This window comes from Kogia breviceps, chromosome X (assembly GCF_026419965.1).
Source record: "Kogia breviceps isolate mKogBre1 chromosome X, mKogBre1 haplotype 1, whole genome shotgun sequence".
Lineage (NCBI taxonomy): Eukaryota > Metazoa > Chordata > Mammalia > Artiodactyla > Physeteridae > Kogia > Kogia breviceps.
Genome location: NC_081330.1, coordinates 133,005,321 through 133,030,796, shown reverse-complemented (window position 1 = coordinate 133,030,796; position 25,476 = coordinate 133,005,321). Strand labels below are relative to the sequence as shown.

Sequence of the window (25,476 nt, the reverse complement as noted above, 5' to 3'; positions counted from 1 at the left end):
AATAGGACCGCTGCTGGTACCGTATTCTGGGGACTCTCTTGGGTCTTAGACCCTTGAAGGCAACCTTTGTGATGTGCGCTTCGTAGCCGGTCCAAGAAGAGAAGACAATAAATGTGCCTAGAATCAGTGTGGCCATGAAATACCTAGAGGGAACTCTGCTAAGTGTTGGGAACACGACAGTGAGAGAACAGCACGAACCCTTGACTCGTTCACACAGGAAAGAGGGACATCGTCAAGGGGAAACGGAGCGGGGTGGGTGTGATGCGAGCTTACGGAAGAGGCCCCGCTCCTACCAGAGCTCAGAGGATGAACTGGAGCTGACGAGATGGAGCCATTGGGCGAGAAGGTCTGGGACGGAGGAACGGGAGAGGTTTGCAGCTGGCAGGGCCCCTGAGCTGTTCAGAACACGGGGAGAGCTGCAGTGCCCTCCGGGCAGCGGGCAGACACGAGGCAGCTGGGGGCGGGGGGGACGAGAAGAGACGAGCTGGGGGCCAGGGCGCGCCGGCCCCGGGAATGAGGGCTGGGAGCTTATCCTTAGTCAGCAGGGAGCCGCCGAAGATGCTCCGGTCGTGTTGTTGTTACAGAATCGGGAGAGACGTCAGCAGGGAATGGCCGTGAAGATCCCGATCACGGTGGGGCTTCAGAGCCCTGCATCTGCGTGTGAAGCGGTGCCTGCGTAGACATATATGTAGGAATATACGCGGGCCCGTATCATCAGCATATATATATATCTGCACTCGGTGTGACCTCATTTCTGACTCGAGATCTGCAGCGCACGGCTGGGCACGTTGCTCGACAGCGGACCACGTCACCGGCGTGGGGAGTTGCAGAGCTTTGGTGTCCCGGCTCTGGCTGCAGAGGCCCAGGTCTGACCGTCGTGAGTGTCACCCGGCCTCCGAAAGCCCCAGGCCGCACCGGGCAAGCGGGGAAAGAATATCTCGCGTACCGGGCGTTCCTGAGAATCTAGAGAAAGGGTGAGCCTGGGGTTGAGCCAGCCTTGCTCCCTCGGGACACCTGAGTTACCTTCCGCTGTCTTAGTCTGAGGACCCTGCCTTGCCTGCGAAGTACTGTAGTCGCTTTCTTAATGAACTCGGACCGAAGGCAATGCGCGGTGCTGCACGACCTTTTGTTGTAAACGCCCCTTACAAATTGTACAGTTTACAAGGGAAGAAACGCTTTACCCCTTTGCTGTCCAAAGAATACATTTTGATGGTTGGATTCGTGGTAACAGGTCGCAGCGCTCAGCTGGGTTTCAAACATTCTGTCGACGCCCGCCGTGGCCTTGGCCATTCAAGCATCTCACTGGTCGGCTATGTACACGGCGATCTCAGTCTCACGAAGATGGCGATTTGCCGTATTTACAGGCGGGATTCTGATGCGCGTTTTTTATCGGAGTGATGCCGGCCTCTCCCCGGATCAGAGCACTCCCTTCCGTCTCTCGGAACGCACGTCTCCTTTCTCCTGGGCTCCTGGCGTCTCCCCGTGCTCTGCTGCACCACTTCTGTTTACATGTTTCTGTAGCCCTGGTGTCCGTGGCTCCTCATATTATGTATCATTTTACTCTCGTAGTAAAATAAGAAAATGATAACGGAGGCTCTTCCAAAACTTACGGCAGTAGTCGTTGTTCCGCCTGACCCTTCCTTTGCGCCCCCACGGGTACAGTCCCCGAAAAATAAAATAAACATCTGCCCGGCCCACGCACAGAAGTCATCCTGGTCTGCTGGTGCGTTTACTGCAGCTTTGGCTTCAGCGTGATTCATCCCATAGGCATGTGGACCGAGCTTTCGAGAGCTCTTGGTGGAAGCCCAAGCTTTCCTAGGCACCACCCTTTGCACAAAAGCCATCCACCAAACCCGGACGGGCCCAGCCTGCTTTATTTATCCTGGCAAATGGGTTGGCAGTTGGCTGTTGTTTTGTTGGCCCGGAGACCGGAGACCGTATCAAGTCACTTGAACGTTTAGCCTAATGAGAATTCCATTCATCGACGGTGGATGGAATTCACGGTCCTTTGTGATTCTTAAATCTACCTACCGGGTCTTCTCTCCTTTGCTCGCGTCCCTGGCTTGACAAAGGACACTTGTGATCCGCCCCCCGCCCCCCGCCCCCGCGCGTTTTCTCTTGCTGGCTTCTGTGGTTAGGAGCAGCGATGACAGCTGTCAGCCCATCGCTGCCATGTGCTGAGGGCGAAGTCTGAGCTCCAGAGCTGTCTTTGTGCATCTGCGATTCTTTCTCGCTGACAAGAAAAGAAAGAATGGCGGGGCGGCGGGGGGCGGGGGGGGGGGTGGGTCTGCGTCTGGGCCTCCTGGTGGAGAGCCGGTCCCACCCGCCAGCCCCATATGCAACCAATCACCCCGGGTCCTCCACATCCAGGCACACGGCCTGCAGGCCAGCTGGGGCTGTGCCTCTGAGTGGATTTTACTGGGCTTTGCAGCAACTTTGGGTAGGTTTTCTGGGTCGGGTCTTTATTGCCTCCCCTTGGGCCAAGTAACAAAGGCTTCACAGGAGGCTAAGAAACCTTTCAGCAATCTCCAAGCAGCATATGCACTTGGGGTTACGACGATGCAGCTTTAAATCAAAATCACAACCCTCAGTTTACTCCCTCGTACGCATCGGCCCGAGGCTCTGCATATTCTCAAGGTGCCACCTATGGCTTGATTTTTGCCCCCAAACCTCGACCTTCCTTCTTTTGGTATATATATATTTTAAATTGAATTATGCTTGATTTACAATGCTATGTTAATTACTGCTGTACAGCAAAGGGACTCCGTTGTGCATATATATATATATATATATATATATACGCACACACACACATTCTTTTCTCATATATTCTTTTCCATTATGGTTTATCGTAGGATATTGAACAGAGTTCTCTGTGCTGTGCAGTAGGTCCTTGTTGTTTATCCTTTCTTCTTTTGGTATCTTTAGCTCAGATCACGTCAATGAATGTCTAACAGTCAAAAACGTTAAACTTTGAAATAATGGAATAGACACATTTTAAAAAATGTAATTATCTCTGAATCTGGTGACATTGAATAGAATCGAGTTGATTTCTAATTATTTGGCAGATAACTTCAGTTCACCATCTGGAAAAAAAACAGCTTCACCTTTGGACTTACTTACCCCTTCTTGCTGAAGGAGACACATTCCTGTTAGTGACTCAGATCCAACTATTTGTAGATAGGGATATTTCCTCTTTGACGTGCAAGCGATCACCACGTCTTAGAGAATCTTCCTGTCGTATTGCACAACCAGCTTTTCTCCTTTCTCTTTTTGGTCGACCCCCTGCAAGCAAGGCTTCATTAATTCTTGTCTGGATTATGACAATCACCTCCCAATGAATTTTACCAGGAGCCCCATTGATTTTTCCCAATGAGAGTCACGCCAATTTACCATGTCCCCATTAACTTTCTTCAAGTTTCTTAGCAGTCAAAGAACCTATGGTATGTTGTCAAAACCAAACGAAACCCCTAGAACTACTCCATCTCGACTGTGCCAGTCATCTTATCACGGACAACTCGTCATGACACAGCACAACGGGCACAGTCAGCTTCCTCTGACACCCCACAATCCGTGAACCTCAGCCCTAAGCTAAATCGAACCAGTCACTGTTTCTCAGAGACCCAGCAATCCACATCCTTGTGTCTTCCTCAAGATCATTTTGTTCCAAGGATGTTTGTCTGCCATCTGTGCTTGGTCAAATCATAACCCTCCTTGACTGATGCTTCTTCTAAGACCCTTTTCTCATCCAATTGTGTACCCTCTTTAAAACTCTTTCAACTACCCCCGTTAATGAGCATTTAGTTGGTGGTCTATCCTGTCCTTGGGGTCACTGGGTTATCTCACTCATTTTTCTCCACCGAATTGTGAATCGATGATCTTCACTAATCGGAGGTCTTCACTAAATATGAGAAGACGTAAAGCAATGTCACTGATACATCCGTAAGGACATGGAATTATCCTATCTCTCTAAGAAGTCCATGTAAATCTGACTGCCCGTGGACCTCTACAGCTAAGAATAAAGGTTGGATCTCAAAAGGAAACTCAATTCGTAAACAAGTTGGCACACCATTTTATCAGCTATTTTAATAGCAAACACAATAGAAATGGCACTTCTGTCACATAAAGCTAACATAAACAACACTTGATAGGGCAAAACCTATTGCTACCTTGTACTGCTTATAAACCCAAGACACAGAGTCAGGGGGAAAGAAACGTTTCCAAGCTGCTAATCACAGACACATGCAGAATTTGGGCAGTAAGTGAGAGAATATGAAGTATTCCAAGTTATGCTTTTATTATTTTGCTTCTTTTCAAACCATGTGGAACTCATTAGATTTCTTTTCCATGCAGCACTCTGCTACACAGAGGCAATAATGTATCTGGGAACCAAAGGGGCCAGAGTTGGTGGTAGGTTGATGTGTGAGAATCAGACCTGGGAAGCTTTGACCTGGAGAATCTTTCAGAAAACACGGTGGGTTCTGAGGGTCTCCTGTAGAGTCCACTATAAATGCTGTATCCCGTCCTTTGATCTCAGGTCTCTCTCATATGAGTGAATCTTTATTATTCAATTCTGAGGCTTGGATTGCTTACTGAGGCGGGTTCTGTTTATTGTGGTAAGCTGTTTTTTTTTAAAAAGTGGTCTCTCTGTGTTTGATGTAGGGAATTCCAGTCAGAAAAGAATTGTCTATATATTTATAAGGTCCAGAGTCCTGGTGAGTAACTCGGTCAAAGCCGAGGCGTCATGTCCTCGGGCAACACTTTGGAGTTCAAGTTCGGCGAGATACCTGCTTTACAAACTCTGATCGCGTCCTCTTCTTCTTTATAAGCTGTATCACGACTGTGTTTATCCATGGATTACTGTGTAGTTGCTCATTCAATTTGTGCCTCCATTTTTGACGTTTTTATTATGCTCTTTTCACCTTGTTTGGCACATAGGATATGCTCAAAAATATGCATTTAATGAATGCGTGAAGGAGATAAGCTATATAATAAGTGGTGTGTGAAGTGGACTGTCTTTCAAACACACACACTCACATTTGTAGAGCTTGACAATTTCCATGGTGTAAATACTCCACTAGAGTTGAGGCCAAGCTACCCATGTTTGACCAGATGGCTCTCAGAATTCCTGGCTGTGTGAGTTGGCTTTTTAGAGCCAAGGTGAGCCACTGCGTACACAGTTCATCCACAGTGTGTGAGAAAGGTCTCTGGTGCATGGAGACACCCCTCCTCAACCAAAGAACACGGCTAGTAACTTAGGATCAGAAGATTCTTCTTGAATTAATTGTTTTATTGAAGTACAGTAGATTTACAATGTTGTGTTAATTTCTGCTGTATAGCAAGTGATTCAGGTATACATATATAAGCATTCTTTTAAAAAAGATTCTTTTCCGTGATGGTTTATCACAGGGTATAGAATAGAGTGCCCTGTGCTCTACAGTAGGACCTTGTTGTATATCCATCTCATATATACTTTGCATCTGCTGACCCCAGACTCCCAGTCCATCCCTCCCCCACCCCCTCCCCTTTGGCAACCGCAAGTCTGTTCTCCATGTCTTTGAGTCTGTTTCTCTTTTGTAGATAAGTTCATTTGTGTCATATTTTAGATTCCATGTACAAGTGATATCATACAATATTTATCTTTCTCTGACTTACTTCACTCAATATGGTCATCTCTAGTTGCATCCATGTTGCTGCAAATGACATGATTTCATTCATTTTTATGACTAATATTCCATTATATCTATATCTATCTATCTATCTATCTGTATCTCACATGTTCTTTATCCATTTATCTGTTGATGGACATTTAGGTTGCTTCCATGTCTTGGCTATTGTAAATAATGCTGCTATGAAAATAGGGGTGCATTTATCTTTTTGAATTAGTGTTTTGTCTGGATATATGCCCAGGAGTGGGATTGCTGGATTATATGGTAGTTATATTTTTAGTTATTTGAGGACCCTTCACACTGTTCTCCACCAACTTACATTCCCACCAACAGTGCACGAGGGTTCCCTTTTCTCCACACCCTCTCCAGCATTTGTTATTTGTAGACTTTTTAATGATGGCCATTCTGACCGGTGTGAGATGACACCTCATTGCGGTTTTGATTTGCATTTCTCTAATAATCAGTGATGTTGAGCAGCTTTTCATGTGCCTATTGGCCATTTGTATTTCTAGAAAGATTCTTCTTAAATAAATATATGCTTTGTGTTGCCCGATGCAAATTTTCTTAAGTAGAAAAGCCCTTGTTTCTTTTTTAGAGCATCTGTCAGAACCAGAGTTTTGAGCTTCACCTACGAAATGCTGCTCCAGACACATTGTCCTGTTAACAATCAGAAAGGTTGTCAACCGGTGGCTTTGGGACGTATAGTCAATAGAACAGAACAAGAAACATCAATAAGAGATCTAACAATTGGGGAAGAGAATAAGCTATATTTTTTCACAGACAATGCGATCAATTAAGTAGCTCTGCTGAAAACAATGTATGTAAAAAAGACCTCCATGAGAAGATTTAGCAAAAGTATTCAAGACTTCCATGAAAAAAAGATCACAGAGTTTCTGGCAGATATAAAAAGCAGCTTATTAATAGCAACAATTCATGTCCTTGTGTGGGAGGATCAATCTCATAAAATACAAATATTGCAAAACTACTTCATATTTTTTAAAAATTCCATTGAAATGTCGATGACTTTTTGTTATGAAATCTTGGAAAATAAAATTTACCTCAAGGCAAAATTGGGCCAGAATGCAGACGGCAATATGGGAAATACTAAGAAACTTGCCCTGTCGTGTTAAAATATTATATAAAATACCCTACAATAAGCCAGAGAAGCAAAACCCACAGGGGTATTTAACGTGAGGGAAACTTCTGATTACTGGGAAAATAACATCAATACATGGTATTAGAAAAATTGGTTTAATGAGTCAAAAAAGTTAGGTTTTTTCATCTCATACCATAGAGCCAACGTGAGTTACAAATGTTTTTGAGTTTTGATATTTAAAAATGAGAAATATTTTTAAAGTATGTAGGAGAATACCTAATCTCAGAATGAAGAAGGACTTTCTAAACATACAAAAGGATTAAAAAAAAGCGGGGCGGGGCGGAGAGGGGTGGGGAGAGAGATACAGCTACAAACAATTTCAAAAGCCTGTACTTCCAAAGATTGCGGTTCTCCAAACAACTGAAAAACAAGTGATGAGTGGAAAAAAACACGTGCTATATTTAGAACAAGTATTGATGCCTCGTTGTGCATTTGCTGCACTTAGGGTGCGTTAATGCCTTGTTATGTAAATTATTCCATTGCTCAGGCAAGAAAGCCTTAACAGCTCAAAAACTAATAACTAATTCCTCCATGAAATGGCCAACTTATGTATTTTGACCATTAATTAAAAAGTATGAAAGACAGAAAATACAGAGCCACCTTTGAGTATAAAATTAGCAATTGTTAAAGTGAGAGCAGTTCTGAGGCCTGAAGGGTGGAAAGACAGCATGTTTACAAGCCAGTACGGTGGCCATGGGAAGTGGAAAGCCTTTGAAGGTTTTCCACAGCAATTCCAAAACGGTTTGCAAGAGCCTTAAAAATGTTCACACCCTTCACTGTTGCAGTGATACATCTCAGAATTCAGAGATTTATGGGACAGCCTTTGCAGAGACGGCCAAAAATGGAAAACAATGTAGATATCCACCAAGATAGGATTAAATACTTAATGGTACATCCATTGAATGGGGTATTAGCCTGACTAATGACATGGGAATATGCAAATCATATTGTTACGTGGAAAATAAATGGACTTAAAACCATATAGTTTGGCTTATAAATAGAGTATATATAGATATATATAATATATATGTATATATTTTCACAAAATCTGAACATGTTCAGAGAGTTTATCCTTGGGTAATGGAATTGTGAATTTTTGTGTATGAATAATCTCCATTTGTTCCTATATTTCTATATTATTTTTAGTTATTTATAAAATTTATACTATAAAATAAGGGTTTAAATCTCAGTAGAGTACAAGCTTGCTATGTGACAACATTAGAAACTTGGTCTTTTCCTCCCAAAAGGCCCCCAACTCCCAGATCCACCTTATTTCTGGCCAACTCCTTGTCCCTTCAGCAACCTGGCCTCATGGTGGGTGGCCTTGTGTGCACTTTTCTGGTTTCTGCTGGAAAGATGTCAAGAAAGATTATTTTCCTCCATTTTGAAATGTACTCACTGTGGTATTTTCTGCAGGAAAAATCTCAGTGGTTATTTTTTAAAAAATGATTAGCTTAAATCCCAGCTTTGACAAAATGTCTCACTTTCCAGAATCAACAATAAGAAAATGAAAAAGCAGTGGATACTAATCCAGTTCTCTGAAAACTGTGTTTTTTTAATCTCTTCCTTTAACTATGGATTTAAAATAGACCCCCAGCTCTTGCCATCGTTCAGAAAGAAAAATAGAAAGAGAGCTTGTATATAGAATCTATTTTCATAATCATTCAGAGCCAAGGAAGTCCATAAACTCCAATTCTCCATCCAGACCCAGAAAATGTATCATTGAATTATTTTGACGTATTTCATAGATGCTGTACAACACGAAATAGTAAAAAGAGACGCATGAACCTTCACGGTACACATGAATTCTCTTAGATGCGCTTGTCTGTGTTTTTTTATCATTGTTTTTCAATGCACGTTGCCAGACATTAATGGAAAAGAGCCTTGTTTTTTCCTTCCAAAAGCAGCATCCACATTTTTTTTTTAATAACAGAAAGCTGAATTAGGTTTTCATTAACGACGCATCACTACTCCCAATCTTTCTAGGACTTTGTAAAAATTAAAATATGCTTTACTCGTTCTGTCTCTTAAATGATAAAGGGGTCCTCAGGGTCCGGATGCGTTCATTGCAACATTGTACATAATTGTAATGTGTGCCACGTTTAAGAATCCAACTGAAATGTTGACCTGAACTTCAGACAGTCTTCCTCTGCCATTGCAGACGGCAAGAATTGGGGCTGGCCACGGAATCCCATGAACTAGAATAAAGACGTACTAGTGAGAGTTCCGTGGCTAAAGTCACAGAGTATATGAAAGATTGTGAAAATTGCCACTCTTGTGCAAATTTGAGTTCCACTATCAGTCCATCGAGATGGTGACAACAATAATACTAATGACTTTTTAAAAAACAATTTCCATGGCAGCCCTTGAGAAATCTCATCTTATTTAAACGTCACAACGTTTTTATGGCTTAATGTGTCACGTGGGACAATGCTGTAGGTAAGATAAATAAATGGCTTAATGTTTCACGTGGGATGATGGTAGGGCTGAGATAAACCTCAGGCTTGCAGGCGCCTAACGCAATAAGCATGGTTTTCCACTTTCAGGAGCAAGGATGGTTCTCAAGAGCCATGGTGGCCGTAAGAGGAAAGGTGATGGGGCCCGGAGCCCAGCAGAACGCACAGGGCAGCAGCCTATGCCAGGTGTTCGTGTCCATGGTGATTCAGGAACTCAGGTCCTTCCTATCTTGTGGCTCCTCCATTCCCCGGTCCCTTGTAACCTCTTTACTCAGTTGGGGGATGGGAAAAGAACCAGAAGGGCATCTCTGCATCTTCACCTTCTCAGCCTGGAGGGGACACACGTCATTGGCGAGAATTAGTCACATGACCCCACCTCCAAGCAAGGGATCCTGGGAAATATAGACTCTGCCTGGGATGCTGTACTCCCACCAACATTCTGGCCTATGGCAGCTGGCGCTTGAGGCTTGGGGGACGGGTAAGCAAGCACCTCTGCCTCAGGGAGCTTGCATTGCTCTTAACATTTTATCAGTGAACGAATTGAGATACCCAGGAGGCAGATTTAGATCCAGGCTACAGTGTGGTAGGATTGCTTCTGAAAAATACGTCTTCTGGGCACTAAAATGTGAGTGGCATGCCAAAAAAATAGGACCAAGATTTTTAAAATTCATTTTTGGGGGGTTGAAAATGTCCCCTATGTTACGTGTTCCCTCCTCTGTGTGACTTTTTGGATTGTCCAACTCTACAGTTGGAATCCCATCTGTTTACTTCTCCATGTGTCACTACAGACACTCCAAAGACAAAGAGAAAAGACATTAAAAATGAGAAATAACTTTTAAGATGATGTTAGGACGTGTGAAAGGACCTGGATACTATGAGGGATTGTGGCATTCTCTTCTATGGATGGAAGAGTTTTTGTAAACAGACGAGAAGCTGTAACTGGGACCAGTGGATCCTGTATGATATTTTTATGGTGTGTGGACCAGGCCCAGGTGGGCGGTGGTGGGCAGAGCGTGAGATTTATGTGACTATTTTGTGTAGTAAACAATTCGGCCGGTAATTTAACATTGACTGTATAGTGTGCTTAAACGTGAGTCCTTGAATCTTGAATTCCAATACATAGTCACATATACAATTTTATATTAATTTGTATATATTGTATACATTTATATATTATATACTATACCTGTCTACCTATATGTATCTGTCACCTATCTATAAATGTATCTATCTGTGTCTATGTATGTATGTATGTATGTATGTATCTGTGTAACTATGTCTATCTATGTATCTATCACCTATTATGTATCTATCTATCAATGTAACTATCATCTATCTATCTATTTATCATCTCTCTCTCTCTCTCTATTCTGATTTCCTGTTTGTGTCCTCTCTACTTTGCCCTCTATCTCAACTTCCTTTTGACAGTCCAGCCATGGGAAACTTTTTCCATCATCTAAAAGTGTCCTAGCGAGTTTTCTAAAACGAAAACATACCTTTCCGATGATTGATGCTACCCTTCTGGGGGGGGCGGCCACAGCTGTGGGATTTTTAAAAATATGACTTTTGACCTTTGTTCTACCATCCCTATGTTATCTCAGTGGTTTTCTCAGTAATCCTATAAAGTGAGCAGTACCACTGCCATCGGACACCTACAGAAATGGAAATTCACGTAGATGACACCAAGCTTCCCACAGCTGTGAAGGGGCAGAACCAAATTCCAGCCCACTTCTCAGCTACTCGAGGCTTCGCTGGTTCTGCCAGAAACGTCTAATCAGCCTCGTGGTTGAGCAGAGCCCAGCACAGTATACAGGCTGCTTCTGATTCTGATTCTGGTTCTGCAACATGGCTTTGGATGGACAAGTCACAGCCGATGTCACACGGTGTAGGATCGAACCATATCATCTCTATGAACCCTTCCTCAGAAATCAACTCTTCCAAGAGCAGTGGTGAAGCTTCAGTGGAATACAGTGTGTGAAAGTGTTTTGGAAACCATAGCTATATCTTTTAAACCCTGGAGAAAAACAGCAAGGATCATGGAAATAGCAATGCATACTAAGAACAGGCAATGGATCGGGCTGTGTTTTAAGCACCTTATTCCCTATCTTCACAATGACCCTATGAGGTGGGTGTGCAGGAATTCCTCTTTCTCAGAAGTCTGGAAACAGAAGCATAGAGAGCTTAAGCCAACACGCACCGAGCTTCTGACTTCTGGATGGAGAGGGGTCCTACAGTATGGTGGAAATTAGCACATTAGAATGTCCCGTGGAGCATTAAACCATGAAGAAATGCAGTGGATCCCGGTACAGATTTGCCAAACCATTGGCAGGATCCCAGCACTAAAACCTCCACACGTTCATCTCAGCCTCAATGAACATATTATCGCTGGGGCTTCTCTCTCAAAGATTCTGGTCTAGTTAGTGGGTTGAACAGCGGACTCCCAAAAGATGTGTCCACATTCGAATCCCTGGAAACTATGAATAGGATCTTCCTTAGGAAAAGGATCTTTGCAGATGTGATTAACTTAAGGATCTTGAGATGAGGTCCTCCTGGAGGAGGGTGGCCCTGAATCCAATGACGGGGTCCTTGTAAGAGACAGAAGAGGAGAGACCCAGACACAGAGGAGAAGCCCCGGGAAGACAGAGGCAGAGACGGGAGGGAGGCGGCCACGTGCCCAGGGATGCCTGGAGCCCCCAGAAGCTGGAAGAGGCGGGAAGGACCCTCCCCTGGAGTCTCCGGAGGGAGCGCGGCCCCGGGACACCCTGACCTCAGAAGTCTGGTCTCCAGGACGGGGGAGGATGCATTTCAATTGCTTTGAGCCACCTGGTTTGTGGTCATTTGTTCCAGGAGCTGCAGGAAATGAACATACCAGGGCATGAGGAACTGTTAATCTCCTTAGGTGATTACAACTGGAAGCCAAGGAGGAGAGGACCACTAGCTGGCCATGTCATAACAAGATTAACCTAGAGTCTCTTAGGAAGGAGGCTGAATAGCCAGATGCTCAGGATGGAGCTAAAAGGACCTCTGGGCTCCCCCCACCCGCCAACATACCCCGATTAAAAGTGCCGAAGAATCTCCTGCAGGGCTCGGCATCTTGCAGTGTGAATTCAGCAGCAGGTCTCTCCTCACCAGGACTAAAGTCCTGTCCAGATTCTTCGGAATGAGAGCTGCGTTTGCAATGACACACCGAATCTTAAAGAGTGGGTTTAAAAGCCTGGTTTGGGTTGTGTTTTTCAGTGAGGACCTGGGAACAGTCGAAGAGTGGCAAGTGACTGCTAACTGAGGATCTGCTTGCACACAGACTTACAAGCACATACACCAGATGGGAGAAGTGGGTCACTTGGGAGGAAAAAAACCCCTTTTAGGTAGTATGTTATTCACAAATCACAACAGAACCATATGTGATTGCAATGAATGATCTCAAACCACATACACCCCCATTCTGAGCAAACTATTTTAAAAGGCTCTTAGGATGACTGACTCTCAAAGTACTTGAGCACCTCTCACTGTGACTGTCTCTACTAGAAAATTTTTAAGATTTGTGTTTGTTTTCCACGGATGCTATAACCAATTATATGAAACGGGTCGTCTTAAAACAAAAGGGATTCATCCTCTCTCAGTCCTGGAGACCAAAAGTCTAAGATCAAGGAGCCATCAGGGTCAGTTCCTTCTGGAGGCTCCAGGGGAGGGTCCTTCCCGCCCCTTCCAGCTTCTGGGGGCTCCAGGTGTCCCTGGGCTTGTGGCCGCCTCCCTCCCGTCTCTGCCTCTGCCTTCCCGGGGCTTCTCCTCCGTGTCTGGGTCTCTCCTCTTCTGTGTCTTAGAAGGACCCTGTCATTGGATGTAGGGCCACCCTCATCCAGGAGGACCTCATCTCAGATCCTTCACTTCATCACGTCTGCAAAGACCCTATTTCCATGTACGGTCCCATTCTGACATGCCAGGTAGACATGGATTTTTGGAGAACATTATTCAACCAACTACGGTATCATAGCATTTTCAACCAAAGAGGAAGCACTTATTTAAACTCTAGTCCAAATATGCCTCTTACTTTTTATCTGTTGCTCGACCCGAGGTCACCTTGCTGGAGGCTGGAACTTTCTTCGAAATGTTTTTGCTGCAAGGGGAGCAGTCCTTCCCTCCTAGGCATGTTAACCTGCCCAGACATCCCTCTTTCTTAGCCCAGTATTAATGGCTTCTCCATCAAATAAATATCCCCTAGACTTCCATATGACGTGGGCTTTGAATCCACTGGGATAGGAATACCCCCTAGAGCCACCATTAATGCTTCTGAGTGTCTCAGCCTTGTAGCAACCTGACTTGTAGTCTTATGTCTTTTGAGAAGATGGAGAGTGTAGACCACCATATACCTCCTTCATGTCATGCTACCCCGCCTACATCAGGACAAGGCAAGTCCTTAAGAATGTATGTGGAAGGAAATCCCTGGCTGTCCAATGGTTAGGACTTCGTGCTTCCACCGCAGGGGGCACAGGTTCCATCCCTGGTCGGGGAACTAAAGTCTCACCAGCCACACAGTGCGGTCAAAAAAAAAAAAAAAAAAAAGAATGTATGTTGAGTTCACCCACAGAAGTTTACCACCAGTTCTTAACCTTACATGAATCCAGAATGACGGGACAGCGAGATGCTTTACCATTTTTTTCTAGGCGATGTGTACGTAGCAGCCTATGCCTTGGTCGCTGTACCGTCCTGGGTCTCATTTGCTGAGGCAGTCAGTCCAGATGAATCTGTTTCTAAAAATTCCTTGCTGCGTTTATTTCTCTAGCACAGTGGTTTCCAACCAGGGGTGATTCTGCAACTCAGAGGGCACGTGGCAACGTCCGCAGACATTTTTGGTTGTCCAACTGGGGGAGAGGAGGGTGGGATGTGATTCTGGCACGTAGTGGGTGGAGGCCAGGGACGCTGCTCCCAGCCGCCGGTGAAGGACAGTCCCCACCATGGAGGATGACTCAGTCCCAGGCAGCAAGAGTGATGAGATTTGGGGACTGCCTTAGCATGAGAGACTCAACCTGCTGGTCTCTGTCTACGCACCTGTCCATCCCTCCATTTGTCCTCTATCCTCCCTGTCTCTATACCTGTCATCTATCTAATCTATCACCACCGCCATCATCATCTAGCTATTCTCTATCTACTATATATATTTACTTATCTATCAATCATCGACCGATCCATCCATCCCCATATATATCTATCTCACGTGTCTTATCATCTATCATCTATATTTATGCATGTATCTATCAATCATCCATCCATCCATCCACACACCTATTTATCTATCTCATCTATCATTTATCTGTCTTATCATATCATCTACCTATTTTCTTCCTATCATCTATCTATCTATCACCTATCAAATTGTATCTATTTAAGATCTACGGTGGTGGTTCTCAACTAAGGGTGATGAGGGGGATGCTGAAAATATCCGGAGCCACTCTTTTTTTTGCGGTACCCGGGCCTCTCACTGCTGTGGCCTCTCCCATCGCGGAGCACAGGCTCCGGACGCGCAGGCTCAGCGGCCACGGCTCACGGGCCCAGCCGCTCCGCGGCACGTGGGATCCTCCCAGACCGGGGCACAAACCCGCGTCCCCCGCATTGGCAGGCGGACTCCCAACCACTGCGCCACCAGGGAAGCCCTGGGAGCCACCCTTTGATAGTCAGCCCTGGAGGGGAGGATGCTAGTGACATCTTGTGGATATAGCCTACAGACGCCACTAAAAACGCCACAGTGCACAGGACAGCCCTCACCCCAGAAAATGATCCAGCCCCAAATGTCTGTAGTGCTAGTGTTGAGAAACCCTGTCCTGGAGGAAGGGTTTGTCTATGGAGGATGAACTCTTCAAGCAGGATGTGTTTCGCACACATCAGGGTACCCTGGTGCCCAGCCTGGTACCTGGCACACCTCGAGAGGCTGCGTAGGTATCCTCAAGCAAATACATGGATTCACGAGTGAGACAGTGTCCGTGCTTCCCAGTCTTGAAAAGCCAAGCTCTCTTTCATTTCAGTGACTGCCATTCTTACCAGATTGGCGGCACGGTCAGAAGTCACATTGTTCCCAAATATTTATCTTGAGTTTGCTTTCTTCCTTCCTCCCGGGGGGAGCCAAAGAATGCATATTTGAGGACCACTGCTACATGCACCCAAGATGTCTCTTCCCTAAAGAAAACTGGCTGCAGGATTGCTGTGGCACCCTTTCTTCAGCCTCAAATTATCCTGGCTTCACACTGGAGCTGGTCCCACACCTCACCTTCCAGTCAAAGACTCTGCCGGAGCTGCCACCTTGGACTTCGTCTCCTTGCTGGTGAGATAGTCCCAGAGAATAGAATAATTCCAATGTGGTGGATAAAGGCAGTTTTTCAACCGATCTGATCTAAGCGCAAACTCACTTGAAGTGCTTCTGCCCTTGAAAATATCACTGTCGTGATTGCCTGGTTCTTTGGAAGATACTGTTTTATTATCCAATGTACATTATTTTGACCTTAAAAATACAGTAAAGCAGTCATGGAAATAACAGATCTATTTTTTCATGGACACAAACTGACAGGAGGAAAGATATTTCTGGACTTCTCTGGAAGGCTCTGGGCTTATTCTGTGCGGTCACAACTTAGCTTTGTTCCCCCCCCCCCTCCTGTTAGCTCCCCGGTCTCGCACAGCTCTCTCCGGATACATTTTATTATCAACAAGGAAATCCGGTACCTCAGCATTCCCTACCGGAGGGTCGCTGGGACAGGTAATATAAAAGTGGTTCATGAATTTGAAGGAAGTCGGGAAGGAAACTGGTTTGAATTGCATTTCCGTGCCTGCTCTAATGTATCCAAGCCTTGTAAAGACCAATAATTTATTATTTTTAATGAGACAGAAAGCATGTCTTTCTCTTTCTATTCTCATCGTCTGATCAGAGAGAAAAAAAAAATATATATATATATAAAACACGATATAAAAAGTGAGTTCCAGGGAGAAAGCGTTCTTTCCTATAAAATGGGAGCTGTACTGTAGGACACTTGTACATGAAACACAAACAAACAAACAAACAATCCCTCTGGTTCTCAGCCCTTGTCGGGCAAAGTGGAGTTCTGAAGTGACAGAAGAAATAACGGAGAGACGGATACTCATTCTAGAACGTCCTATCATGTTAAAACGGCGGCGGGTTAACTAGGTAATGCATATTCCGCGGGGGTAACAAGGCACTGTGAATCTCTACAGCTTCTTTGCAGCGAATGCTCCTCAGGTATCCTACAGACGCCCGCTCAAGCATCGGGACGGTGCCAGCAACACAGAATTTGTAATTCGCACCCAAGTCCTGCGAACTGCAAGGCAAGAGCAGATGGCATCCTGTAAACGTGCAAGAAAGTCCCCCCAGAGAGGCTGACACCCGCTTCCCGTGTCTGCGTTGCCTCCTTTCGTCCACACACACACACACACACACAGGTCAAGGTCGACGTGAGCCCGAAACCCAAGCCGGAGGGGGCCACCGTGCCCCGGGACAAATCCTTTGAGAGCCCCGCCTCTCCGGCCCCGGCTGTGAAGCCGAAGGCGGCTTTGCTCCAAGTTCGGAAGCAGCGGCCGCGCAGCCCACGGTGTCCTCCCGGGGCTTCAGTAGACGTGGACGTAGGTGGTTTTGGAGTCCCGGCCCAGGAGGTTTTGTGCGGTGCACGTGTAGAAGCCCGCGTCCCTCGGGGTGGCCTGCTGGATGGTCAGCGAGCCCTGCGGGTGGAGAAGCCTGTTCCCGTAGAGGCGGGGCAGAGCTCCCGCGGCCACATGCGACTTGTCCGGCAGCTGCCAGCTGACGTCGGCCTTGGGGACGCCCACGGCCGCGCAGCTCATCCGCACGGCGCTCCCGGGCCGCACGTAGATGACGGGCGTGGGCTCGCCGGTGATGCGGGGAGGGTAGGCGATCACGACCACCGGGACGTGCACGACGACGGCGGGCCCGTGCTCCGTGTCCGCCGTGCACACGTAGGTGCCCCGGTCGAAGACGGACGCGTCGCGCACCGTGAGGGTGCCGTTGTCCCAAAGCGTGAAGCGGCCCCGGGCCCGCGGGCCCTGCAGCACCGCGCCGCCGGGCAGCGTCCAGGAGGGGCGCGCGGGCCGGGCCCCCGGGGGGCCGCAGGGCAGCCGCAGCGTCTCCCCGGCGGCGACGCTGACCGGGCCGCGCGCGTCGGGCCTCGGCCGCACCTTCAGAGACACCGGCCTCTCGCTGCGGCCCGCCGGGCTCCGGGCCACGCAGCGGTAGGTGCCGGCGTCGGCGGGCGCCAGGCCGCTCACGAGCAGCACGCCGTCGGCCTTGTGGTGGAACCTGCGCAGCCGGCGGCCGCTGCGCAGCTCCGTGCCGTTGGGCAGGACCCAGAGCAGGGCGGGCGCCGGGGCGCCGGCCGCCGGGCAGGCGAGGCTGATGGTGTGGCCGGCCGCGGCGGTGATCTCGCTGACCGGCTCGCGGGACACGGGCTTCGCCGCGGGCTCCAGGACGGTGAGCTGCACCAGCAGCCTGGCCTCCCCGCCTTCGTTGCGGCCGATGCACGCGAGCTGCGCGGAGTCGCTCGTCCTCAGGGCCCTCATGTCCAGGCTGCCGTTGCGGTGGACGGTGATGCGGCCGCCGTGGTAGGGCGCCGGCAGGACCACGCCCGCGGGGAAGGCCCACAGCACGCGCGGCGGCGGCACGCCCTCCGCCCGGCAGTCGATGACTTTGCGGCCGCCCCCCGGGGCGACCTCCCGCACCGCGCTGATGGCGTCGGGGCGCCCGTTGATCCTGGGCGACTGGACGTCCACGTGGACCCAGACCGTCTTCCTGTCCTCGCCGGCGCTGTTCCTGACCACGCACGTGTAGTTGCCGCTGTCCGAGCGCCGGGCTCTCTGGATGACGAGGGTGCCGTCCGGGTACACCCGGTACTTGTCGGAGGAGGCGGGGATCAGCCTGTCGGTCGGAGAGAGCCAGCTCACCCTGGGCGGGGGCTCCCCTGTGGCCTCGCAAGCCACGGTGACCACGTCCCCGTAGGGGACCTGCACCACGGAGTACGTCTTATTCCGGATGACGGCGGGCTCGCTCACCACCTTGACGCGCACCCGCATCTCGTCCTTGCCCACCTGGTTTTCGGCAAAGCAGGTGTAGTCACCTTCCTCTCGCAGCCCGACCTCGTTGAAGTAGAGGGTCCCGTTGTTGAAAACGACGTAGCGCTTGGTCCGCCTGCCGCTGTCGTCGGACTGCACGAGAGAGTTGACCAGGCTGCCGTCCGGGAGGCCCCAGGAGATCTCGGGGTCCGGGAGCCCGGTGGCCGTGCAGTCCACCTTGAGGTCGCCCCCGTAAAAGACCCTGTGGTCCATCTCCTCTTTGTGCTCGATCCTGGCCGGTTTCATGACCACGTCCACCTTGAGCACGGCGGAGTCGTCGCCGACCTTGTTCCGGGCGACGCACAGGTAATCACCCGCGTCCTTGTCCGTGACCGATTTCACCACCAGGGTCCCGTTGGCAAACGCCTTGATCCTGCTGTCGAAGCTGACCGGGAGGAAGAAAACAGAATGAGATGGCGGTCTCCCAGACGCTCTCCCTCCCGGCTCGAGGCCACCAGAACGAAACGAACACTTGCGGGTCTCGGAAGCAGCGGCGCACAGGGCTGCTGCTCAAAACCGTCCGATGGGTTCTGCAGCCCGGAGGGCACGGCCAGCCAAGCGCAGAAGCTGATTTATTTACCACAGTTAAGAACTCCCCAGTGGACCCCGACCTTTGGCTGGCCTGGCCACTGATGCGAAGATGTGAAACGCAGTCTAAGACATCAGCCCGGTCTGTGTGGGCGTGTGTGGAGCAAATATTTGCCTAGTTGTCAGCGTGGAGCTTGTTGTAATGATAAAATCAGATAAAATTCTAGAGCCCTGGACAGAAGGAATACGCATTAACCTTAGGAAGAGGTGAAAGTTCTCCTAAAAGCTTTATAGACGATTTTTACTCCTGACAACTTTTATGATGCTGTATCCCATTATGAGGCGAACAGGCAGCAAAGTAGCTACAGTACGGATCACGTGGCTGTGGTTATACCCAGAGTTCCGATGCTACGGCTGGATTCTTCAGAACTCGGCGCCATTGGTGGAAAAGCTTCCTCCCTAGAATCTGTCACCAAAGCTCCATGACCCTCACCACCTCGTACCCTCCTGCTGACATTCCATTTCTCCACGTGGTAGATCTAAACTCACACACTGCTGAGTTAATACTTGAGAAAGATTTTTCAGTTTAAAAGGGCAACGTGGTAAGAAAGACAGAAGTATCTTCACTAGGCGTGTGACATTTTAATAAATACATATCGGTATGTCCTCCAGCAACGCAGAACTAATGTTTTGAATAACAGGGCGAAGAGATTTGGGAAGTTCCTACTTCAAACGTGTCCAGATTGAAAATCTCAATTACTTATAAATTATAATTCTGGCATCTGCAGGGAGAGCTTGACTATCCATCCCTAAATATTTCCTGCACACTGTGTCAGTCTAATAGCACGTCCGGAACTGTGTCAGTGATTAAAAAAAGAGAAGCGTCTGCTGCCAACGATGGAATTCAACCTGATTATTACTCATCAAAGCACCTACTAACAGTGACCACGTAACGTGTTTCGCTGGCCGTGAGCGAGAGTCAAGTCAACCTGAACTAGTAGGTTAGACAGGCATGGAGCAGACCAAGGTATTTTAAGGAGTCTCGGAGTTAGAATCCAAAAATGTATATAGTGGCACATGTCTGTAAACATTTAGAAACTTCTACAGCAGCAAATCCTAACCCTGGTCATTATCTGAATCAACAGAGCAACTCTGAAAAAGACTGCATGGCTACACATTACAGGAGACTTAGCTTCGAGACACAGCCCGTTCTTTTAAAATACTCACACGGGCTGTTTAGTTACACTTTTCTAAGAATGTTAAGTAGCCAGAATCTAGGAATAATGAAGCTACCGAGACTGTGGCTTATGATTTACAGCGAGATACGAGTAGGATGGCCCCAATTCACATCGCAACTACATTCTTTCACTTCAGCGTTCATTCGGCACTGCCTCAGCCTCGCCCATGCCAACGGAAAACAATCCTCTGCGTGGCAGGACACTGGCTCGGCTGCAAGGCACGGCGGGGAGAACTGGGTACGTGGTAGCCTGCCTGCATCGATTGTGCGGGGTTCACTAGGCACCACCCAGCCACGTGAAGTTAAAATACGGGCTGTGAGAAGGCGACTTCGCCCTTGTCCTGCGTCGGAAGGAGACTGGGCAGGCCAGACACAGCGGCGCAGAGCGTTGGATGCTGCTTCGGATCGCATCCCGGGGAGGAACCCGCGCCGAGCTGGGTTCCTGTCTGAGCTGCCAGGCTGCGCGGGCTGAAGGCGCACCAGAAGCCGGGGGGTTTCCAACAGGGCGCCACTGACGTGTCTTTGCTTCCACGCTGGCAATCACTGTCTCTTCCCTCTGCATCTTGAAATACTGATTAAAGGGACAAGGGCTTTTGGGGATCTACCTCAGGGTTTCTCAGCCTCGGCACTACCGATATCAGGGGCTGGATGACTCTCTGTGGTGACGCATCCCGTGCACGGGGGGGTCTTGAGCAGCACCCCGGGTCTCCATTAATTAAAGAGTAGCAACCCTTCCCCACAAATTGTGACCACTAAAAAACCATGTCCAGACATTGACGAGTGCCCCCTGGTAGACAGAACTGTCTAGTTGAGAACCACTTGCACAGATAGACAGGTGATAGACAGAGGGTTAGAGGTAGATACAGATAGATCATAGAATAGATAAATGACAGGTGATATACACAGATACAGAGAATACATGATAGAGACAAATGGAAAGATACTAGACAGACAAATAATACATATCGGATAGGTGATGACAGATAGAGAAAAATAAATGGTAGATAGATAGACACAGATAATAGAGGTAAGCTGGATGGATAGATAGGTAGATAGAGCTAGAGACAGATGAAGGTAGATGATGAGAGATAAATGACAGATGATACATATAGATACATAGAATAGAGGATAGATAGGCAGATGGAAAGATACTGGATAGATAAATGATAGATATCAGATAGGTGATGATGGATAGATAAAGATAAGTGATAGGAGCTTCCCTGGTGGCGCAGCGGTTGAGAGTCCGCCTGCCGACGCAGGGGACGCGGGTTCGTGCCCCGGTCCGGGAGGATCCCACGTGCCGCGGAGCGGCTGGGCCCGTGAGCCGTGGCCGCTGCGCCTGCGCGTCCGGAGCCTGTGCTCCGCAACGGGAGAGGCCGCAGCAGTGAGAGGCCCGCGCACCGCCATGAGGAGCGGCCCCCGCTCGCCGCAACTGGAGAAAAATGAGGACCCAACGCAGCCAAGAATAAATAAATAAACGACAGATGGATAAACAGATAGATAGTTTTCCTTGCTAAGACAGTATTTCTCAGCCTCAGCACTACTGATATTTGGGGCTAGACGACGCTCTGACGTGGCGCTGTCCTGTGCACCGTGGGGTGTCGGGCAGCATCTCTTGGTCTGTACACACCGCGTGCCAGTAGCATCCCCTCCTCGCCCCCCAAGTCTCACCAACCAAAAATGTCTCCAACAACTGGTCAGTGTCCCCTGGGGACAAACTCCCTCTTGGCTGAGACGCACTGCTCTAGAGTCATCCATCTGCGAACTGAAGGCGGGGCGAGGCAAGGTGCTTTTTTTCCTAGCCAAGATGAACTTTTAGAATTGCAGATGGGCTACCTTTGTGCTGCCATATGCCTTTAATTTTTCTGTCTTCCCTACTTTCCTTCTATTGCTAACGCATTTTAAGATACGACCTGAAGCTCCTACGTGTTTTGTTGAGATGAGAATGAGAAGACAAGAAATTGTTCTACCGAATTATTTCAATACAGTTAAAAATACGAGCATGAAAACAAAAGCTATTGCTTTATCTTTCTTTGGAGACGGGGAGGAGAGAAGCAGGGCCAAGGGCCCGGTGTCTGCTCTGCATCTCAACTGATAAAGACCAGACTGGAACGTCCCTGGCGCTCCAGTGGTCAACGCTCTGTGCTGCCAGCGCCGGGGGCAAGGGTTCGATCCCTGGGCGGGGAACGAAGATCCCACACGCCGCCCGGGGGGGGGGGGGGCGCGAAAAAGAGAAGAAAGACAAGATTTCACCGCGTGAGAAAGAAACGCCCCCCCCACCCGGCCCACGCAGGAAGCAGCGTCTGTGCGTCAGCAGTGCCGACAAGGACTCATTCCTTTTTCTGCCCGACCCCACGAGGAGGCTTCCCCAGCACCCAGAGGGGAGACAGGCGCAGCGGCCCCGGGATTGCTGGCGAGGCAGGAGCTCCACGTACCTGAAGAGCGCGTCTATCATCCTCTTGGACGGCAGTCTCCAGAGGATGCGCGGCCAGGGGTCTCCGGAGGCGCTGCAGTCCAGCTGGAGGGTCCCGCCGTAGCGGACGTCGGTCCTCTGCGGGGAGGTGCCGGTGATGCGTGCGTTGGCGGGGGCGCGCTGCACGGTGAGCTGCACGGTCCTGCGCGCCAAGCCCACCGGGTTGGCGGCCACGCACTCGTAGCGTCCGCTGTCCTTGGGCGCCAGGTTGCGGATGTAGAGGGTCCCGTTGGGGAAGACGAAGAGGTTGTCGTGGATGAACTGCGAAGGGCGGATCTGCGTCCCGTCCCAGAGCGCCCAGCGCACGCTGGGCAGGGGCGCGGCCTTGGCGGTGCAGTGGATGTGGATGCTAAGGCCAGGGGGCAGCGAGATGTTCTCCAGCTTCTCCTGGTGGATGACGGGTGGCAGGGCCGCCACGTGCAGGCGGATGGCGAGGCTGTCCGCGCCGGCCGCGTTGCTGGCCACGCACTTGTACACGCCTCTGTCTGAGAAGGACGCCTCCTTGATGGACAGGGTCCGGTTCTCGTGCAGCGTGATCCTGCCCTCGACGGGGGGGACGGCCTGCCAGACCCTCCTGTCGGGGAAGATCCAGGAGATCTGGGGAGCCGGGGTCCCCTTAGCCAGACACTCCATGGCGATGGTGTCGCCCAGGTAGACGGTGACGTCCTTGTAGTGGGCGGCCAGGATGTGAGGCTGCTGCACCGCGACTGACAGCAGGACCACCATCCTGTCTGCCCCGTGCAGGTTTCTGGCCGTGCACACGTACTGGCCGCGGTCCTGCACCTGCACGTTTCGGATGACGAAAGTGCCATTCTTCAGGACTTCAAACCGCTGTACTCTGGTGTTGGGGGTCATGAGAGCACCTGGAAACCGAAAACAGGCACCGTCAGGTTCAGTGTAGACACGGTCTTTCCAAAGGGACCAAACAAGCGTTATGAGTTAATCGGATTCTCCTCTTTGTGTCCGGACAGCAAAAGCAAAAGACCCACCAGCCAGTTCCTCTGATATTCTTCTTGACTCTTAACACGAATCCCCAGATCAGGGCATATGCCACCTTCGGGCCAAGGCAGCGGGTATGGTTTGCAGAGAGGGTTCTGGAAGCCGCCATGCACCCCAGGGTCTCCCAAGGTGGCCTCTTCGTTTACTTTGGGTTCTGGAGAGGCGGCCCCACTTTGCTCTGCCTCTGCCTCGCTGCGGGGAGGCTGTCCTCCTGGGGTCCCCCGGGCGGCTGCAGGGACGCCCCAAGTTTGCAGTCTGTGCCCGCCTCTGCCCGGCCAGGCTCCGGCCAGCGACACAGCGCTGCTCATCCTCTGCCCCGTCCGGCTGAGCTGCGCCCGAGCTCAGGCCTCCTGATGGTGCCTGACAGACCCACCTCCACAGTCAGCGGGGGCACACACCCCTCCTTCTCCCCACTGTCTACACTCCCTGCATTTCACAGTCCGTCTCTCAGGACTCTGCCACGGTCAGGGTCTGTAATAAGCAAGTGTCTCTGATGCTTTGACATGCTGGGGTCGCGCTGACCTTCCAGGGATGGCCAACTCCTAGAGATAGCAAAGGACCCACCTTCCAAATGCAAACGGACCCATCCAGAGCCTACCCCCCACTCCCTGATCTGAGAGGCTCCCATCCTCTGGGGCACCGTCCACCTGCCCTCATCCCCCCCCGGGACAGGTACCGGACAACTAGGGCGGCCCCTGCACCCGGGACCTGCTGCAGTCATTCACACCAGCCCGTCCGAAGCCTACCTCGCCTGTTCCTTCCTGCGAAAATCACAGCAAAGGCTCTTGTCTGGTCGTCCCCCGTCCCTCTGCCTCCCGACCGACCCCGGTGCTTCCCCGCGTAACCCCGCACGGCGTGCTGCGCCCCTCCTCTCGGCAACGCTGAGTGACCACGTGTCTCTTCAACGGCAGTCATCTCCTGCCCCGTGGGCCTCGCCCTACCCGCGTAGTAACCAATCCTATACTTAAAAGCTGGAAAGTCCCGGAAAACCCCGAGCTGCAGTCCTCCTACCCTATCCCACGCGGCCTCGTTCCTGGGCCCGCGTGCCGACGCATGCGCTATTCATTTTAGTTTTGACAGCCTCCTCTGCTTCTTTTCCTAACAGTTTTCTCTAAGCGGGGAGTCCTGCCTTCGCGTGGCACCTTGCAACCCTGGACGCTCTCCCCAGCCCTAGGGCTGAGGATTCATGTGCTCGACCTCCTGAGTCGCCTGCAGCTTCCCAGGACAAGGCTTTCCGCCACGCGTGGGGTACTGCAGGCGACTCCTCCCGGCCCACCTGGTCACAGGGAAACAGGTGTTGGTTGGTGACAGTGTAACCTCCCTGGCTTCGAGGGGACGCAGGAGCTCCTGCTCCAGGTCCAAGCCCTCCTGAACGACAGGCGACTGTGGGAGTGGAAAGCTGCCTGCTACCCCTTAACCCCTTAACCAGTTTACGATGCAGAGATCCGAAAGCGCTTGTCTGTGTCACTGGGTTTCAGGTGGGAGGGAAGGCCCACGAAAACCTCCTGCAGATCACGACAGGCAGGTGTAGAAGGTGGCCCCCTATTAGCACTCGATGAGATGATTTGGTTTCCTGGGTAGAAAAGGTTCAACAAAATAAGAGACATCGTGCAGCTCCAGGAGCACAGAAAACAGCGCTGGCTGGATGGGAGACCGTCTGGTTTGGGCATGAAATGCGGAAGAACTTTCTAAAAACTGCAGCTAGCTAACAAAGGAGAAGCCAGCAGACGCAGATTCCCGGTCGGGTAGAGGAAGGTGCATGAATGTCTAGGGAGGAAGCGTGGTCCAGGGGTGCTTGAAAATGGCACAAGGTATGGAAGCCCCTAAGGATGTATGCAAAT

General features: G+C 49.8%; 1 protein-coding gene and 1 long non-coding RNA gene across 6 annotated transcripts in view; both read right to left on the bottom strand.

The window, feature by feature from the left end:
* LOC136793355 (uncharacterized) overlaps window positions 1–14,470 on the bottom strand; it is a 35,381-nt gene extending 20,911 nt beyond the window's left edge. Inside the window, exons 1-2 of the long non-coding RNA XR_010838550.1 lie at window positions 13,330–14,470; window positions 3,124–3,285 (exon numbers count right to left, since the gene is read on the bottom strand). This is a non-coding gene — a long non-coding RNA (uncharacterized lncRNA). The remainder of the gene's footprint in view (window positions 1–3,123; window positions 3,286–13,329) is intronic.
* A 1,255-nt stretch (window positions 14,471–15,725) lies between these two features.
* Window positions 15,726–25,476, bottom strand: part of MXRA5 (matrix remodeling associated 5) — a 79,581-nt gene continuing 69,830 nt past the window's right edge. For all 5 annotated transcript variants that reach the window (XM_067022951.1, XM_067022950.1, XM_059050671.2 and 2 more), the window contains 2 exons: window positions 22,599–23,499; window positions 15,726–18,783 (listed from right to left, as the gene is read on the bottom strand). In XM_067022951.1, coding sequence (XP_066879052.1) covers window positions 16,887–18,783; window positions 22,599–23,499 — 2,798 coding nt within the window. In that variant the 3' untranslated portion in view covers window positions 15,726–16,886. The remainder of the gene's footprint in view (window positions 18,784–22,598; window positions 23,500–25,476) is intronic.